Raw genomic sequence first — 20165 nt, 5'->3', positions numbered from 1 at the left:
GATCCTCACTCCACGATTCTCACGCAATCAATAACCTGCAACATAAGAATGCAAGAAAAACAAGGGAAAAACTCCCAAAATCAGGAAATTGAGTAATTCCAACTCCATCCCATAAGACGATTAAGTTTGAAAATGATTTAAGAAAATAAAATATAATCAAATTGAAAATAATTTTAAAAAATAATATATAATATCACATAAACCAATTTATTAATTGATATTTAATAATGACAAACACATAATCAATTTTTAATTTGAGGGAACGAGATGCCAGTAGGCCGAGGCTTTACCCCTATACCTACTTCATCAAGAGGTCGTCACCCCAAATAATTCAAGGCCAGCAGAGTAGTCTCAAGGAACCCTAATATGCATATATCTCTTCTACTTGGATCATAACAAATAGAAGGAAGACCAAACATCGTATCAAGTATCTGAAATAATAATACCTGTCGACAACTATACTAACCAAATAGGACAACCTGTTCATCACCCTTATACTTGGATCACAACAAATATAAGAGCTTTAAATCTCTCGTGTTACCCTTTACGTGATTTAATATATTTTAATAATTAGTCGCGTGCACACAAACATATAATCAAATATACATTATACATTTTATTTTATGATCATAGGTTTTCCCAAGAAAAATATATCTCAAGAATATTCAATTGCAATATAAATATCATAATATTTTTCTCTCAAATTCAATCGCATTTAAAATCATTATTAAAATAATAATATAACTTTCGTCAAAATAATAATATTATAAATATTTCTCTTTCAAATTAAACCGTATCTAATTCCGTTATCAAAATAATAATATAAATTTTATCAAAATAGTAATAAATTCAAGTTTGACAAAAATAATAGTAGATATAATTTGAGAATATATAAAACATAATATCATACAAAATAATGTTATATAAAATCATGCATTCTATTTAAACACATTAATTATCACTTAGCACATAATATTAATGGGATAGTCCTAATTAGATGGACATTGAGAATTACCTTATCACGCGATCCTAGACAAACGTACGCTCCTAATAATTTTTGTCTACGAATTCGCTGTCTTTAATATCAAAATTTTGCCTTTTCTTGATTAAATTTTAAGCAATTGGAAGATGGATGAAGTAGTTTGTGGGAGAAAAAGGAAGTGTGAGTAATAATGTGAATGAATTAAGGGTAATTGCTTTAATTTATAGTGAGTAAATGAGGTTAGTTATAAGATTTAGAGGGAGAAGTGGAAAGTTATTTGTTAATGGGGAGTTATTTATTTATTTTTTTATTTAATTTCTGAAATTTGTTTTTATAGATTTAGTATTACTATTTTATTTATTTATTTATTTATTTATTATTATTATTATTATTAAATAATATTATTATTTTCTTTAAAAAAAGCGGATGTTACAAGGATAGCACTTTGAAACAGGATGGTCGTGAGGTTGTAGCTCCACCACAACAACCATCACTAAAGGTCCCATACAGATTGAAATGGACGTTTGGGACGCGTACACGAACCCTCACCTGTATGGGTGTGGGATTCTATCTCAACCAACTTTATGTAACGGTTCTTAATGAACATTTATTATATATTTGTATTTATTAAATTAACTCGAACAATTATGTGACATTCTTCTAGTTTCTTTAGATTCTTACCCCTACTAAGGTATAGGTTGCTTTACTAAAGCACTTGGGTCTTCTGACGGGTGCGTGTATCGCTCATATGCTTCAACATAGTCAAAGTTTATCTTGTAGAGCGCATGTTGCACCAATATAGACTAGTACATGTCATTCCTCTCATTTGTGACACAAATGTCAAGTTGCATCGTACTATTAGAAAGGGCAACGTACCAAAGAACTGGAGCGAGATAAACACAAGACACAAATCGTGCGCTAACACCACCAGTTGGAGTTCATACCATAAAGTGTGTGCATCGACAAAGTAGACACACCTATTACGGCGGATTACATGACATGATTATTTATGTCCATCCCTCGTCGATGAATGACGTCCAGAGATGTTATTGATGCGCACAATACGCTACTGCTGCTGCTGCCGCACCTATGATCGATCCAGTTTGTATGTACTGCTTTATATTTCAAATTTTGTTCAAATATTTTTATTGTAACTTTTCACTAATTGCATTATTGTTTCTGGCACAAAGAGTGGTTGGTGTCATACGTTCTAGTCAGGGAGATAACAAAGGACATTCTTTTGGATTCATAGTTTCAAGTCTTCCAACATTTAACTCCACATGTTGAGGAGTCAACCCAGCTTGCTACATACCCTAATGTTAAGGGACCTTGTTTATCCTCCACCATCAGAGGTTCATTTGGACGAGGTGGATTGTCGTATCCAAGTGAGGGTGCAGGGTCATCACAAAAAATTGGTGTCTAATTCTAGTCTCCTCCAGTACCCGATCATCCTATCATTGCTTCTTACTATCATAAGAGGTGATCTTGGCCTTCACAGTTAGATACAATAGAGGGAGATGAGTAGTAGGAGACTAATATGGACGTATACACACTTTGAATTGTATATATACCCGAATCGTGTATATATTTTATTTGTCTATTAATGGATTGTTGTATAAAATATATGATAAAATATTGTCGAAAATTCAAATAATATTTCATTAACATTAAATAAAAGTAACTACAACCTAATGCTCCATATACCATGGAAGAATGGGCATGCAACTAAGTAATGACCTAGAAGAAAGTTGTTTCAATTTCGATCATATTCAACTCGGCACCACAATAACACTTAATTTCATCGATGATAGGTCGTTTTACTACCAAAAATAATTCCTATTTCACCTAACTAGTATAGTTGGGAAAGTAGGGTCGAACCACTGTGGAAGGACAAATAAAGTCACAATTTGAACCAAGTTCACTATTACTAACGATCAAAAGTTGGATTTTAGTTTATCTAAGTAGAACGCAAAAACAAGAGATGAATAAAATTCAATAATTAAAAACCTAGGGCTAAAAGGATTCACTATGCATCGATCATGATTCATGAACAACAATTAGGATAGGAATGAATATAGGCGAAGGAAGATGTTTCTCTCGCAAACAAATTCGACAATCAAACAATAAAACAAGCTATCGCGATTAAAGCTTAATTGTTCAAAGAAGGAAATCGTTCACTCAAACTCGCAACTCTCGTTTATAGAATTGAGCGAATAAAACTTGCAAATTGGCCAAACATGCAATCAATCTAAAACCCATCAATTGAATCGCCTAGATAAACCAAATTTAAATCCTAAAATCAAACAAGAATCATGACCTTTTGCATAGTTTCACCAAACCCTAGAAATAAAACTACTCACTAAGCATATTAAAACTAACAAGAGATTCAACAATGAAATTCATGGAGAAAATCAAATTTAAATTTAATAGAGAAACAAGCATTCAAAGATAACAATAATAACCAAGAACAAGAAATTAGAATTGAAATTAATACCTTCAATATAATTAAAATTACAATGTCGAAGCGTTGATTAACAATCCCTCAAGGCAAGTAATATGATAAATCCCTTTCAATACCAAACCCTCAAAACAGAGAAAAAGAAAAAGGGACAACGTCTCTCCTCCTCTATTACATTCCCTAATGATAAAATATAAACCGTGCGAAAAACGGTTATTAAAGCAGGATCATACCGGGTTTCTGGAAGACCGGACCGGGTCCGTATGCTGGGAGTTTTCAGAGAGCAGAAATCGCAGGACTCGACCGGGTTTAGGCAAGACCGGACCGGGTCCGTAAGCTGAGCATTCATGCAAGTGATTATTGACAGACCCGACCGGGTTTAGAGTATACCCGACCGGGTCCTGGGCTTGGAGGCTTACATTCATATTTCTCAATTGAAATCGCTCGGGTATGAAAATACCCGCTCGGGCCCATCATCATGTGCTTATTTTTCTTCATTAGAACACGGCAAAAGTACAAACGAGACCCAATGGGACTAAAAGCATATCCGAATGGACCCTTGAGCTCACAAAAGTGCCGTAGTGCGGTCTCGAACTCTGCCAAATCTCGAAGCACGCATCCTAATGCTCAGAAGTGATCCGCTTCCAATACAAGAGTGGAGTAAAATGGCCTGAAATAATCAAAGACACACAAAAACTCCAACCAAGCGTAAAACCACATGGAAAATGCGAAATCACACATCAAAATGCCATAAAATGCAAGGGAAAGGAGCATAAAAATATAATATAAAGTGCATACATCAATCGATAATAATATTCGACATCTAGACACAAAGATCAACAAAGTAACTAACTCACTAAATTAAATAAAACAGATAATAGTATATAACTATGTATTTATCAAAATAATTAAATCATTAAGAAAGGAAACAGTGTTATACATTAGTTTAATTTAAGATACATATGTTGTAACAATCTAATATGATTTTATAAAACACTTGTTTGTTGCCATCAACATCGAACAAAGTACCAAATACTTTGAACAATGACAAAAAATAGTTTGAATATCTATAAATCTGATAAAAACGTTAACAATTCTTTATTCGTTGTTAATAATAACGACCAAATAAAGTTGATAAAAGAATTCAACAACCTTTTTTTGTTGTTCAAAACAAAAAATACAAATAATTCGAATACCCATAAATCCGTTCCAAAAAACCCTCCCAAATCAACCTTTTCAGATAGCAGAAATTTCTAATCAATCACCGTGATTTGTATATAATCATAAAAAAGACAAAACAAATATCAATAAAGTAAACAAAACAAAAAAAGACAAATAAAAATCCTAAAAATCTCATCCTATTAAATTTTTCCATATAAAAGTAATTTATCAACATTACAAATCACTGTTATTTATTTAGACTAGCTCATTATATTGAATCACGAGCAATGCTTAGGGACCCCAATAACCTTTCGTGCAAGAAATTAGTATCCACAACCACAAAACATAAGTGAAGATAGATTATCATTTATATAAATAAAAAAGAAAAATCATCCGTAAGTAAAGCATATGCCAAACGTTTTCTGAATGATACTTTCTCAAATCATATGAAAATTAAGAATATTCCATTTCCATCAACTGATTCCTATTACTTAATTTTGCATCTATTTGACTAATGATTAACATCCATATTATAAAAGAAAATGTTTAGCGAAAATTATTTATTAATAGTTAGCTATTTATCGGAGAAAAAATAAATAAAAAATAAAAAATTAATGAAAAAGTTATTTTTTTATTTTTTACTATTTGATCAACCAAAAAGTAAAAAAAAAAATCAAACAAATTAAATATAAAACTTAATTGTTAAGGTAAAATAATAACAAGTCTTGTATGAGACCATTTCACCATGAGATCACGAATCTATATAATTAAAATTTATATAATTAATTTATTTCTCTTTTTGACTATTTTATAATTATAAGTGATCACTCTAAACTTATAAAAAATAATTATTTTTAACGGTAAGTAATCATATAATAAGTGATCATTTAAGATGATAAAGATAATTTCATGGTCTTTTTTAGAAATTGTGAAATAAAAATGGATAAACTACAACTGCTCCTAATTTAACGAACAACATATAGTATACTCCATTTTTCTATCTTCAGTATTTAACCCTCTTCAGTCTTCACTATGACTACTACAACTTCTCTCTCTACAAGGTCTTCTCTCATTCATTCTACATTTTCTCTCCCTTCTTTCTACTTGCCTTCACATTCATCAACTCCAAGATCCATTTGTTGGAATCTATCTAAGACTAAGATTAGATCTGAATTGCTAAAATCCAAAAGGAGTTTTCGAATTACAGCCACTAATATGGCGATTACTGAGGTTAATGAAGGAAATGAGGAAGAAGTTCCTCTTTTGGATGATGCGGAAACTTCTGCACCTCGACGAATTGCTCTTTTTGTTGAGCCTTCTCCGTTTGCGTTAGTTTCATTCATTTCATATTTTCATTTTAATTGAGTTGACTAAATTCTTTGTTTTATGATTTTTTTGGTGTTGATTATGTGATTGAGATGTTTAACATTATCACCGAATTTTATTTTGGATTTTGTATTAGCTAATTATGTTTGTATTTGGATCTAAATTGTTTTTAGTTGTTGCTTAACTTAAATGAGTGTGATTATGCTGCTTGTTTATCTGTTTTTTGATTGAACTTGTAATGTTGGTCATTTGTTGTGATTTGTTTAATATTACTCTAAACAACTTTCGCAAGTATAGCCTTGCTATGTATTTTCTTCATTAATCACTAAGATTTAAATCTGATTAAGAACTTTCTTGGAATGGGGCAAATAAAAAATAGGAAATGAAGTCAAACTTAGAACAATTATTGTGTTAAGAGGTGGGAACAAAGGAATAATGCTGTTGTGAAGGCGTGAAATGGTTGTAAATTGTAATGTTAGGGAGCCTTACCAGTTACCACCCCCTAAGGTAAATATCTCCTCCAAGAATGTGGGAAATAGTTTCCACCCTCCTCCATCCCCTTCTTATTCAGGTTGCAACAACCTTAATCCTCTTGTTTTACCTCAAAGTACCTTAATTTTATATTTGACTTAATATCGCCTTAAATATTTACCTCCAATCCAAACATGATCAATTCATATTCGACACAGGTACGTTTCTGAGTGTCTGACTTGGCAAATTTGAAATGAGGATTGTACTTTAGAGTTGTAAAATCATTTGTGAGTCCTAATCAATGCACTATTCATGCAATCCTTAGAAATTTTAAATCCTTACATGTATTAAAGGGAAGCGTGGTGCACATAGCGTCCTCTATAGCGAGTGTTCGAGGAAGGGTCTACCACGGGGGTGCACAAACTGATTGTGCTTTTTTGAATAAATGAAGAAGTATCAGTTAGCATTTAACTATACCAACTTTATACAAAACTTTTCAATTAGTCAAGTTCGTTAATCTGTCAATTCAATCCACTATTACCTATTACTCATCCGCTTGTTGCCAAAGAGGCAATTACTACGATGGGACTGATTGGGTTACAAAATGAAGGTGGTAATGTGACAATTAAGCTGAATGATACCTCTTATATAACATTTTAGGTCATCCCTTAGAAGCATTTTTCATTGATGAGGTGGTATATACCCTTTTTCTTAACTTAAGCTATTTTTGAGCTATAATTGAGAGATTGTGATGCAATCTTTTTTAAACATTTTTGGCTGTTGACGTTGTTGGCTTGCTGCTGGTGCCTTCCATAATCAGCACTCTTTAAAGTTTGCAGAATTGGCCACTATATTTATAAACCTTGGTTAGGAGGATATATGGCTGCAAGCAAACTAATGCTATGAGATTACTCATCTTAAAAAATTTTAATAGTGTTTTTTCTTGTGTCTTGGAGGATGTTTTATTTACGTTCTACCAACATTACGCATATTTGTTTTTGACCTTTTGGGATTAAAAGGTCCACCATGACCATTACATACATTTCTATTAGTTTGTTTGGTATAAGGAAATATGTGGCATTAAGAGTAATGAACGTATATGTGTTTTTGCAAAGAAAGGTTTGTGCCAATCCCCCATCTAATGTAACTCTGTCACTATGACCAAGTATATCTTTGAATTTTTCATTGCCACTTATTGTCACCAACTCATCTCTAGTGGGTGGAATTAAGTGCTAATCAAAATTTTCAACAGAATTTTTAGTTAGGAAAGCAGTAACCTAGACGTAGTTATGGTGCTTACCTTGCGAATTATGTATAAAACCATTATCATTGCCTACATTCAACCAAAACATGCCACAATGCATTGTTACCAAATTTTTTTTTATCAAACCGTAAAATTGAAATTCAGTTTTTGATAGTTTGTACTGGTTTCCATTTTGTTGTCTTGCAGGTATGTGTCTGGATATAAAAATAGGTTTCAGAATTTTATTAAATATCTACGTGAAATGGGCGATGAGGTATAATTTATTTTTAAAATTTTATGGCGTTGTTTGCTATTTGAAAACCTTCCTTTTATGCTTATTTTTTCATATATATCAATAGAGTCTTTGCCACAACAAATTAATGGAAACATAATACAATCACGGTAAACACAAGCACAAGGGAAAGAGAAAGTCATTCGAGTATTATATTTACATTTGAAATACCATCTTTGAGAGTCTAATAGAAGCTAATTTGAATATTGTGTTCAATCAAATAGCCAAAGAGAAAACTAGTGCTTAAGATTCTATCACTCCACTCCTCTTTATGAGAGCAACAACATCATAGTGCAAAAAGATGTATTTGTGCTTCAGTTTAACTTTTGAAATCGATTGATGGCAGCTTGTATAGTCTTTATCTCACTAAAAGTCTATCTGTTTAACTAGAAACAATTGCATGAATTGTTTCTCGTAATTGAATTTAGTTCGGTACATGGTATGAGAATGGGAAGGCCTAACAATACTTAGAGTGACTCTGGAACGATTGGGTGTAAGATATATCATGTAAACAATATATACTCCTCCCTTCCTCTCTAATCTCCAAATGGATGCCAATAAACCTTTACAATATTGGTTGAATGGTTGAAGGTTTGCAACATCGAGATGACACCCTGAGTGACGTGGGTAGGGTTTTTACTGGGATTGACACTGTGAGGCTCACATAACAGTGCTATTTCCTCATACCAGGTTTCCATGATCCTATGACAATGCAATAATAAAAGAATTCTTATATCTTACTCGAAAAGGGCAAAAAATGTATATGCATTGATCATGTCTATGCCTTATTTGGTCTGAAAAACATTGTTACACAAAACAATTCGGTACAAGGAGCGAGAATGGGTAGGGGACACTAATGAGAGTGATCCGGAATGATCAAATATGAGATGCTTTAGCTTAAAAAATTTTGTTTTTTACTAGACTTTTATCACATCAATTTCCTCCCTTGTATTTCTAATTTGAGCTTTAATTAACCTTTTACAATGTTGGTTGAAGGTTTGAGGGACGACACCTTAAGCAATTTAGATCACGTTTCAAGCTTCATTGATGCATGACAAGACAATAATAAGTTTTATTTCGGACGTTCTAAGGCTGCGGTCAAGATATTATGGCTGCATGACAATGCAATAATTAATATCTTATCTTTTACTATGTCCTATTTGGCGTCAACACTAATAAAACGCACACCTCTGACGATTTGACTTGCTTTGAGATCCTTTTTATTCCATACACATAAGTAAGGGTGCACACGAGACCTTTTTTTTTTTGGTATGTGCCTATGTGGCACAGTATAAAAATGCGATAATAGTCACAATCGCGCGCGGTAACGAAACGGTGATGCGGCAACGAGCGTGAGGCTGTTATTGTATCGTCCAAATATCAAAAAAAAAATTTTTACACCTTTACAATGCAGAAAATATTGTTCATTTGTTTCGAAAACCTTTACAGAGTGGCCAATGCGATGCGACGCACCCTTGTTTTATACTATGGTATGTGGCTATAAGCCTATAACTATCATAATAACCGTTGAAGAATATTTTGTAATTTATTTACCAAACTTTCGTCTCTTAAAATTTTTGGCATTTATATAGTTTCACCCTTTAGCAATACAGTCATGACAAGTTAGTAATGTTTCAATGTATTTAATCCCATTCTTTTTTGTTTTTAAAACTTTGGTTACAAAACTACCATGGCTTGATATGCATTTGTTAGAGACATCTGCATACTTGTTTTTTTTGTCAAAATATAGCAATTTGTTGTTGGGCAGCTAGGGAATACATCGATGTACAGTATTCAAGGTTTATTTTTGAGCCTACCAAAACATCATTTTTTTTGTTTTGCTTGCCTTTCTTCAAATTCATGTTTGACTCTCTTAATGAATCTTTGAGCTCCCTGCATCACTATACAAGATATGTTGTTTGATGCTTGAATGTGTGTAAATTCAATTAACAACTCATTAGCAAACTGAGGAAATGATGACAATATCCAATAATAGTAGAGTTGGATTCACCTTGTTCTCAAATGCGGCCTGCCAGCCTCCTGGAAAAAGTTATGTGAAAATTGAATTTTAATGGTACATTTGTTAATTCAAAATGTTAAGTCAGTTTGTTTGTCAGCTTTTTGCAGGAACGTATGGGAGTTTATGTTCTGTTTCGTATTTTCTTTTAAATAGACTACTATTTACTGAAACTTGTATTTGTGATTCTATTTTTCAATGTCAATACATTTCTTGGAAGTACAAAGAGTGAAGCTTTAATGCTTGTCACTACGTTGAATTTGTGGGATACACAATAATGCTCTTTTTATTACAGGTGATGGTTGTAACAACACATGAAGGTGTGCCGGAGGAGTTTTATGGGGCAAAATTAATTGGCTCACGGAGGTCAGTTCTCTTTGAAATTAATTTTATATTTTTGTATGTACTTTCAGAAAAACGAAAAAAAACACTCCCTCAACTTTTATAACTTCAACTATTACGTATGTAAATTATTGACGATCAAAAGACATTGTGGACTTAACTAAACGATTACAGCTTCTTTAAAGTCTTTTACATGCCCAAGATGTCGTCATTTTGTAAATTATGTTGATATGAGTGAGTTTTGTTTTTCCTTGTTTTATGGATTGTTATAAAGCTCACATCCTTTGGTTAAATACAACAATGGTAGTTCCACAAGATTTATAGGATAAAGTTTGTAAACCTGGCCTTTTTTTCCAATGAATTTTAGTTTTCCTCAAAAATTGAAACAGATGGTGTTTTATGAATTAGCTTCGTTACTTATAAAGTTCGTACATATTCTGTTGTTTTTTGTCTAGGGCTTTCAGCTCATGGTGTTTTTGTATGTGCTTTGTGGTTGGCCTTGTATGTACACTTGTTTGATGCTAAGATGAGCAACCCTGTGCTAGCTGTCCATCTTGAGGAAAATGCACAAGAAAGCCTTGTATGAGCGTTTCAAGAGCTAGCATGGCATGCAGAGTATGGCACTGCCATTGTGCTAAATTCACATACATGACCTAGTTTGTGTGTAGCTTTTTTGGGAAAAACCTTATATTTTCGCCAACCTAGGCTTTGTTTAGTTCATTTTCATTCATATATGCATTTATGCTTATTGCTTATTTGAGTCACATTAGATAAGTTGCCATCACACCTGAAAATAAGCTTTTAGTTTATACCTGATCGGATTAGAGCAGGTATAAACTAAAATTTCTAAATAATTGAGTTCATATAAGATTTGAGAACTTCATATCACATTTGAAAAAGGAATTAAGATCAGACTAAAAAATTAATTCATGTCAGTAAGAATAAAGAAGGGGCAAGTTCAGCAAATATAAGACAATTATGCATAGCCTTTACAAAGTGTTTTCTCTTTGATGATTCTAAAATATCTTTAAGGTTCTTGTTTTTTTACGATATTAAGAGTTTTCAAATTTGTTTTCTTTCGGTTTTATACATTGTTCAGCTGTACTAGTACAGAGATTCTTATATTTTGGACACACTTAAGTTACTAATAATCAGGAAAGAAAATGCCATGGATGTCCTAAGACATCTATCGAAACTGGACCATAATTTTTTTTATCTCAACAATTTCATTTGTTTAAAATTTGTTTTATGCTTCTGAAAGGAGTAGTCCACTATTTATATGGTGCTTAAATACTTTCAAGAATTTCTTTGTGAATGTGTGGTTCTTGACCCATTGTGCTTGACTGCTTGGTCTTTATATTATATAGTTTATCTGTAAAGGTTCTTGGCCATCTTTCTCTTGGATTTAATGCTACTGTTGTGGTTTTTCAGTTTTCCCTGCCCATGGTATCAGAAAGTACCTCTCTCCTTGGCTCTTAGTCCAAGAATAATCTCAGAGGTTGCAGCATTTAAACCTGATATCATTCATGCATCATCTCCTGGAATCATGGTGTGTTGGAATAAGATAAATATTTATTGACTTCATGCTGTTTCGGTCTGCTGAATGAATTATTGCAAAAACCTGTTGATTAAGCTAATTTTCTTAATTTGTAGGTATTTGGTGCACTTGCTATTGCAAAAATGCTGAGCGTTCCATTAGTGATGTCATATCATACTCATGTCCCTGTGTAAGTTGCTATTTTTCATCAACATTTCTTAGCTTCATACTGATTCAAATAGCTCAAGTTTTGACAGCACCCAAATTTTCTTTATCTACAGATATATTCCAAGGTATACTTTTAGTTGGCTAGTGAAACCAATGTGGCTCATCATAAGTAAGTGTTCTTTGGCATTATCTGAATTCTTTACAGTATATTTTTCAACTTCAATATTCTAAAGTGAGTTTTATTGACCTCCTTTCTTACCTCCACCAGAGTTTCTTCACCGAGCTGCTGACCTCACTCTGGTACCTTCAGCTGCAATTGCAAGGGATCTCTTGGCAGCAAAAGTAACAGCAGGTATCAAGAAAAACACCCATGTATTGTGTTTTTGGGCTTTCACTACTCACCAATGTTTCACACATTATGAGGATCAAGTGTTTGTTTTCATCTATTATTTTATTAATTACATCATTTCTTTCTCTGCAACTCAACAGAAAATAGGATTCGTCTTTGGAATAAAGGAGTGGATTCTGAAAGCTTCCACCCTCGCTTCCGCTCTTCTGAGATGAGATGGAAGCTTAGGTAAAATCAAACACCTTTGTTATAGGGTACACATATAGGCTTCATTCTACTAATTTTGGATTGCATATTTCTGTATCAGTAACGGAGAACCTGACAAACCACTCATTGTGCACGTGGGTCGCTTAGGTGTTGAGAAGAGTTTGGATTTCCTTAAAAGGTATTTCTCAATACAGCAAGTCTTCAAATAAACACCGGAAGCAGGAAGATAAGAAATATTATGAAGTGGTAAATCTGGATTCCTGAAAAGTAATATGATCTCTTTTTCTACATAATTCCCTCCCTTCAAATATGAAAATATTAACCTCTTAACCTCACTGTTGTCCGTTTGGAGGAATAGTGTCCTTCTGAAGCTCAAATTTGAAGCTATCACTTTCTGGTCGAATGTTTAGCCTCCACGACCACACAAAACTGCTTAAAATAATTGATTCTTTTCCTTTTCAGTCTTTTTTTAATGAAAAAATCCCGTTTCTTTTGCCTTTTCATGTAATAATGCCATAAATTATTCTCCCTCCGTCCCCTGAGTTTGACACACTTTCTAATTTTCCACTTTGATTTTGAACCTTTTCTATTTTAGGCAAGATCTCTCATTCTTTTGTTTAATCTCATCCACAAACATGTTCTCTCTTTTATTGGGTGTTTTGAGGGAGATTAAAGGTGGAAATGGGACTTTAGGGTTGAGATTATAAAGTCTTCTGTTCATTTAAACGGAATTGGAACTTTGGGAAGGTTGAGGAATGGGAAATTAGAAAGCTAATGTCCCACAAAAAATTTCTTGGGCGAGGGCTTGTATTTGAGGTTGACATTTGAGTAATGCAAAACAACATATTTGCCAATAATTAAAGCTAAGGAGAAAAAAAATGAGTAAGATTAAATCTGTAATATTATATTCATTTTCAACTAATTCTCATCCCTTGCCAAACAAAGATATAGACATATTTTCCTAAAGTTTCATCTCATGTCTCATCCCAAGGCTCACCTATAAGTCTCACAATTCTCATTCCCTCAAAACAAAAACTCGATAATGTCATCCACATATTCCTTCTATCCACTTATTTTTCATCTTATTCTCCAACTACTATCAAAAACTGCTCCAAAAGTCTCAAACTGGAGGTCGCGGAGGGAGTAATAAATACAATAGCTTTGCCAAGAATTACTTTGCTTTGAACTGATATAAAAAGGTTGATTTCTTATTGAGATGGATTATTTATAAATTAATTTGAGTGTCAAAGAAGTTGAAAGGCATCAGTTAGTGTACTGTTTTCTTTTAAATACTGTTTAGTGTTTAGTAAGTTGCAATGAGTAAGATTACTGTTAGAGTTTTTGGCTGTTAATTCCACTGTAATCTGAATTTTTACATTTGACATGAGTATTACGTATTTCCCTGTATTTGCGTAGACTTTATTTTCTTATTCCTTTAATGTGCTTGATGGATCTAAATTTCCAGCTTTTAAATCAAAGTAATTGCCAAATTTGTCTTCAAAGGAGGAAATCCTACATATAAAGTGTAAAGTTTCCCACAATGCTTATCTTTCATATGCTGATTTCTTGCCATGCAGTGCCACAGAGGATTACATTTTCATTTTCAGTTTCCTTGTTTACATATCATCCTTCATCTCTATGTTGTGAACCTAAATATTGGCCTTATGCAGGGTAATGAATGCATTGCCAGAAGCAAGGATCGCTTTTATTGGTGATGGTCCTTATAGGTGAGTCTTGTCTGGCTGCTGTTAGTTTTTGTTATTGGCATATGCCATGCTATTATTAATTTATTATTGAACATGTTTTTGGTTGCTTGACTTGCATTGTAGGAAGGGTTTTCTGTATAGCCCTCCCCCCCTTTCTCAAAGTCAAAAATGGGTTTAAAAAAATCTGCACTTGGATCTTCGGAATGATAACATGATTAGCTTCTTGTGCCTGTTTGGTAGCAGTTACAATTTGGATGTATTGGGAAGCAAATTCTTATCCAAGTGTCCATATTAATCATATCCTAGCCTTGACCAGTTTTCTAATTCTAGAAATTCAAACTCCCACCCAATTCCGCCTTTTAAGCGGTAATGAATATTTACGAAGGAAAAGAGGCTCTTGCAGGTAGAATAAAATTCGTAGAGCCCTAATGCATGGACATTAGTATTATTTTTTTTCCTTGATGCTATGTTTGGGAATCATAATTTTATTTGGAAATCTGGAATAGATATAAATTAGTGTTTGGCAAATAAAAAATATCAAATTTCAATTCGAGTCATTTCCAACATTGCTTTAAAGGGAGTTAAAATTGAGAATTTGAGAATGACTTTTTTATACCTTGTCATTCTCAAAATTTTCATTTATCATTTCATAATTGAAATCTAGAATTTGAAATGAAATATTTGTTTGCGAACATAACCTAAATGTACTTACAAATTATTCAGTTTTTGAAGTACATTGTTTCTCCCCGAAAGCTCTCTAATTTTTGGGAAAGTGATTCACTTTAATAAGAACATAGAGGATGGTATAAATCATTGATCAAAATTGAAACAAAATCACATCGAAGAAAAATTGTGGGCATTTAGTCTAAAATGCAAAAGTAATATTTCTATGGTTACCTATAATCGTAACAGAAGAGCCAACATCTGGATTTCTGCAAATTCGTAACTTTAACTTACCACTGATGTTTCGAAATTTACTATCAGGCCGGAGCTGGAGAGCATGTTTACTGGTATGCCTGCTGTATTCACAGGGATGTTGCTGGGCGAAGAGCTCTCTCAAGCATATGCCAGTGGTGATGTTTTTGTGATGCCCTCAGAATCCGAGACTCTTGGCCTTGTTGTGTTGGAAGCCATGTCATCTGGGATTCCCGTTGTGGGTGCTCGTGCTGGTGGAATACCCGATATAATACCCGAGGATCAAGAGGGAAAAATTGGTTTTCTGTTCAGTCCGGGGGATCTGGACGACTGCCTCAGTAAATTGAGGCCGCTATTACATGATAAAGAATTGCGAGAGAACATGGGAAAAGCTGCCCGTGAAGAAATGGAGAAGTATGATTGGAGGGCTGCCACTAGGACGATTCGCAATGAACAATACAATGCGGCAATTTGGTTCTGGCGGAAGAATAGGGCGCAACTGCTGAAACCTGTACAGTGGCTGGCAAAAATTTTCGTTAAATCTCCTGAAGTCGGCTACAGATGATGCTTATAATAACCATTGGCAATGGTCTTTGAATCGAAAGTATGATTAATGATAGATTGTAACTTGTAAGCTTGTTTAAGGGGTCTTTAATTGAAGACCTCATTGAGATTTCTCATTTCTGATTGAATAATTTTATTTTTTTGTATATTATGTACCATAAATAAGATCATCACTATGTTTTTCTGAAATTATTTATCAGAATGAGTTGGGTATCTGTTAGCTTAGATAGGATGCATGTTAGAAGTTAGGGTGATACTCGGCTTCCCTCTTTTACAAGGAATTAAACATGTTGAGAATCGGGGGCACACATGCATTTCACGAAACACGAGCACTTGAACTAATATATTTTTGATCGGGGCAAGACTGGAGAATCTATTACGGGCAAAGGAAAGGAGAAATTAATCCGCTACAGGCAAAGGAAAACAAGATGTTTGAGAAATTTCACGTTGTGATCTTGAATTTTTTACTTTTTCACAAATGTTTTTTTGAATCCGCGTGGTGACCTTGAACTTTCTACTTTTTCATGTCATAGACAAAATATTAAATTTTTGGTTAAATTAAGTATTTATTTCGATTAGATTTTAAAATATGTGGTTAATTAGGGTTAGGGTGATCATGGTGTTTGTTTTTTGAAAAAATGTCATTACGTTGGATAAAAATAGAGTAAAGTTAACAAAAAAAACTTTCCTTTTGTCCATCATGTGAAAAAATTAGAAGGTCAATATCACCTCATGAAATAAAAAGAATTATCTACCACGTAAAAAAGTCGAAAATTCAGGATTACCACATTAAATTTTCGTATGTTTTAATTTTGAGTTATGATAAAAACAAGACTTTGTTTGGTTAAAAGTTAAAACTAAGCAAAACTAAAGGACATGTAGAAATCAAGGGGAATACTTGATTAATTCAACTAAGTAAAGATGAAATAGAATAAGATTCAATTTAATTTGCTCACGTCCAATTTACAAACATTGGGAAGATAGATGATAATCTAATGTCTATCATGCAAATTAAAGTGAAAAGTTTTTTTAGGATATTATGTATTCTTTTTGTCCTATTAAATTTGCTCTATAAATAATTGATGAACATAAACTAAAAAATAAATAATATTTTATATAAAAGTGAGAAAAATATATAAATAAGATGAAAATATAAGTTAAATTCATTAGAATCGAAGCTAGACCTAACAAAAATAGAAAGGTTATTAGGCACATCCGTCTGGTATTCTTGCCACAATGCCACAACAATTCACCAATTATAAAAACTTACAATCTTCATTAATTTTCATCCCAACATCATTAACTAAAGGAATAAGTGTGAAAAAGTATCTAATAAAATTTTTTTTAAAAAAGTACCTATTATAAAAAAAGTTTTATCAAAAAATACATAATAAATTTTTTTTTTCCAAAGAGTAACAATTAATGTTTTTCTTCAGTTGACCATCAAATATAACGGTTGACTGGTCAAAATCGAAAATTTTTCTTCCTCATCTTCAAATTTTTTTTCCAATTCAATTTCCTCACTGTCTTCTTCCTCTACTTTTTAGTCAAAATCGAAGTTAATATTGGAAAAGAAATTAAAGATGAGGAAAAAAATTTCGATTTTGACCAGTCAACCATTATATTCAACGGTCAACTGAAGAAAAACGTTACTTCGTACTCTTTGGAAGAATTTTAACAATTTTCCCTTTAACTAAATTTGTTTGTTGTATTTGTTTATCTTATACAGGCTTAAGACTAGGGGTCTAAAAATTATCTAATCCAAAGTATTCAGTATTCACTTACTCTTCTATGCGGCGGTCGTGTATACGCGACTAAATTGTAATACCAAGCCCAATATAAATCTTCATTCCATTTATAACAGAAACAACTCAAATCTATCCTCTCCATCCCCATTAAGCTTTTTTTCACACAAATCAATGGCTTCCCGAGCTAAATTCGTGACCACCGTGACATCCTCTTCTCTATGACCTACTCATGCCACCAACTCTAGCATCACCATCATCGTAGTCTTCACCGCAATTGTCATCTTTATCTCCGATGAACTTTTAATCTCATGTATTATAATTTGTTGGTGTAAATGATTTAGAAAATTCTTGTGCTATCCTCAAGTTTAGTGTTGATTGTATTTAAAATTTTATCCTTAATATTTTCAAATACTTTAAGTTAGCTAATTGTATCCAATCAATTAAAAATGGGTTTTTTTCATTAAATGAGTTTTAATGAAATTGTGCTTGTTTGAATTAATGAATTGTGTGTATTTGTTTAAATTGTGAATAGGTATGTGTTTGTATTCAAAATCCTTATTCAATTTTTTCAAGCACTTTAATTAGGTAAGCTAATTTTTTCAAGTATTATATTAAATTTTGGTTTTAGAAAATAAAGTAATGATATGATGATAATGATGTTAAGATTTAAGAATGGTGGTCACTGGTCAACCATCATTTATTTAATTTAATTTATGGAGATAGTTATTGTTGAGCTTGCACTTCAAGTGTTTGATAAAATGAATATTTTACTAAGAATAATAGAATTTTAATATCCTACTTTAATGCTTTAAATGCTTATTTCAACCTTAGAGCATGAACAATGAAGAGGATGAATATATCCTCTTCATAATTCTATCTTGTTTTTCTTCATTTGATACGTTATTTTCTCTTTCCTCCATATCATTTTTCATTATTTACATCTTCTTTCTCATTCTATTCTTTTAATTTCTCCAATATTTAATGTTATACTCTTTCATCCTCTTTTCATTTTCTCTCTCCTACTCACATATATCACACCACACATTTTTTTTCCTATCCAAATTTAATAATTGTAATTTGTGTAATTATTGAATGATAAATATTATTTACTCAATTTTGTATAATTAATTAATTAGCGGATTATTAGTCTTGCAACCCACAAAAAAAATTCATAATTTTATATTTTATAACTTAATGAAACAAAGTACATACATTAATTAAATGTTCGGAAAACATAGAATTTAAAAAAATATATATATACTAATACGTTTTTCTATTCGAAAATTAGTCTACATAGGAGCTTCCAAACTTTTCCCACATATGCTCTACCAAATCACTCTTCAAAGACATATGTATATGTCTATCACAAATCTCTTCTCTTGTAGCTAAAAGTGTCATAAAATTACGATCATCATATCATCCGGGTGTCACAGAAAATGTTGTACCATTTAAGCTTGACGATCCTGCTACATTTTCAGGTTGTTCTTGGGCGAACTCTTGCGGATCTTTATAATTAACATAAGTATCGCGCTCGTCTTCCACAATCATATTGTGGATAATGATACATGTCATCATAATTTTCCATAGCATTGGCACACTCCATGCTAAAGCAGGTTTTCGAATTATTGCAAATCGAGCTTGTAGTACACCAAAGGCACATTCAACATCTTTTCGTGCACTTTCTTGACGTTGAGTGAACAACCTTTGTTTATGGGTTTGGGGAGCGGTTATGGCGTCAATAAAGGTTGCCCATTTTGGATAAATTCCATCTGTGAGATAGTACCCTTTGTTGTAGGTATTTCCATTCACGTCGAACTAGACTTGTGGAGCTCGACTGTTGAGAAGGTCGTCAAAAACCGGCGAACGCTGGAGTACATTTATGTCGTTGCAAGATCCTGGTATTCCAAAAAAAGCATGCCAAATCCATAAATCTCTAGAAGCAACGGCTTCTAAGATTACAGTCGTTGTTCTAGATCTTCCTTGATACATCCCTTTCCATCCAACGGGACAATTTTTTCATTCCCAATGCATGTAATCGATGCTCCCTATCATACCTGGAAATCCTCTATCTTCCCCTTCTCTAAGAAGACGTTGGAGATCTTCAGTATTTTGCTTTCGAAGATATTCTGCCGAAAATTGCACAATTATACCATCAACAAAGTTTGTAAGACACTCCTTCGACGTTGTAGCACCAACTTTTAGATACTCATCAATTTGATCAGCTGCACATCCATATGCTAATAAAACCACTCTTAACTAAATAAAAACAACGACTAGAAAGATGGGTTTAGCCATCAACATACATATTAATATTCAAATCATTAATCAAAGATTAAACTTATTATTGAATTCATCCTCGAGCTTCCGGTACATCTCCGCTTCAACTTCATCAAGGACAGGTTTAGCCATCAACATACTTAATATCCTAAACTTTGTCGCCTCCTCCTTTTGCTTTTTTCTTTCTTCACCTCGTACCTTTATTAGGTTTAGCATACGTTCCCCTAATTCATTTCTCTGGGAAGCACGTTCTTCAAATGTTGAATTGAAAGAACCGAGGTTCACTGATGACATTGAAGAGGTAGCTGTTTCCTTTCCTTTGCGCTTTGTCTTCTTTATGCCGTCAAGTCTAGTTGGAGTAGCCGCTTCCTCAATTGGTGTATCCGGGCCTGATCTTTTATT

At 32.9% G+C, this 20165-nt stretch overlaps 1 protein-coding gene across 1 annotated transcript; it reads left to right on the top strand.

Moving 5' to 3' along the window:
• The first annotated feature begins 5583 nt into the window (after positions 1-5583).
• LOC130799953 (sulfoquinovosyl transferase SQD2) lies at positions 5584-15940 on the top strand. The gene is made up of 11 exons (XM_057663256.1): positions 5584-5929; positions 7849-7915; positions 10246-10316; positions 11724-11841; positions 11946-12019; positions 12111-12166; positions 12266-12349; positions 12487-12574; positions 12654-12731; positions 14224-14280; positions 15244-15940. Exons 1-11 carry the CDS (start codon positions 5634-5636, stop codon positions 15737-15739), a joined length of 1485 nt encoding a protein of 494 aa, XP_057519239.1. The 5' UTR covers positions 5584-5633; the 3' UTR covers positions 15740-15940.
• Positions 15941-20165: the final 4225 nt, after the last annotated feature.

Source organism: Amaranthus tricolor, chromosome 14 (assembly GCF_026212465.1).
Source record: "Amaranthus tricolor cultivar Red isolate AtriRed21 chromosome 14, ASM2621246v1, whole genome shotgun sequence".
Taxonomy (NCBI): domain Eukaryota; kingdom Viridiplantae; phylum Streptophyta; class Magnoliopsida; order Caryophyllales; family Amaranthaceae; genus Amaranthus; species Amaranthus tricolor.
Note: the sequence above shows the minus strand (reverse complement) of the source record. Positions and strands in the feature narration are given on the sequence as shown.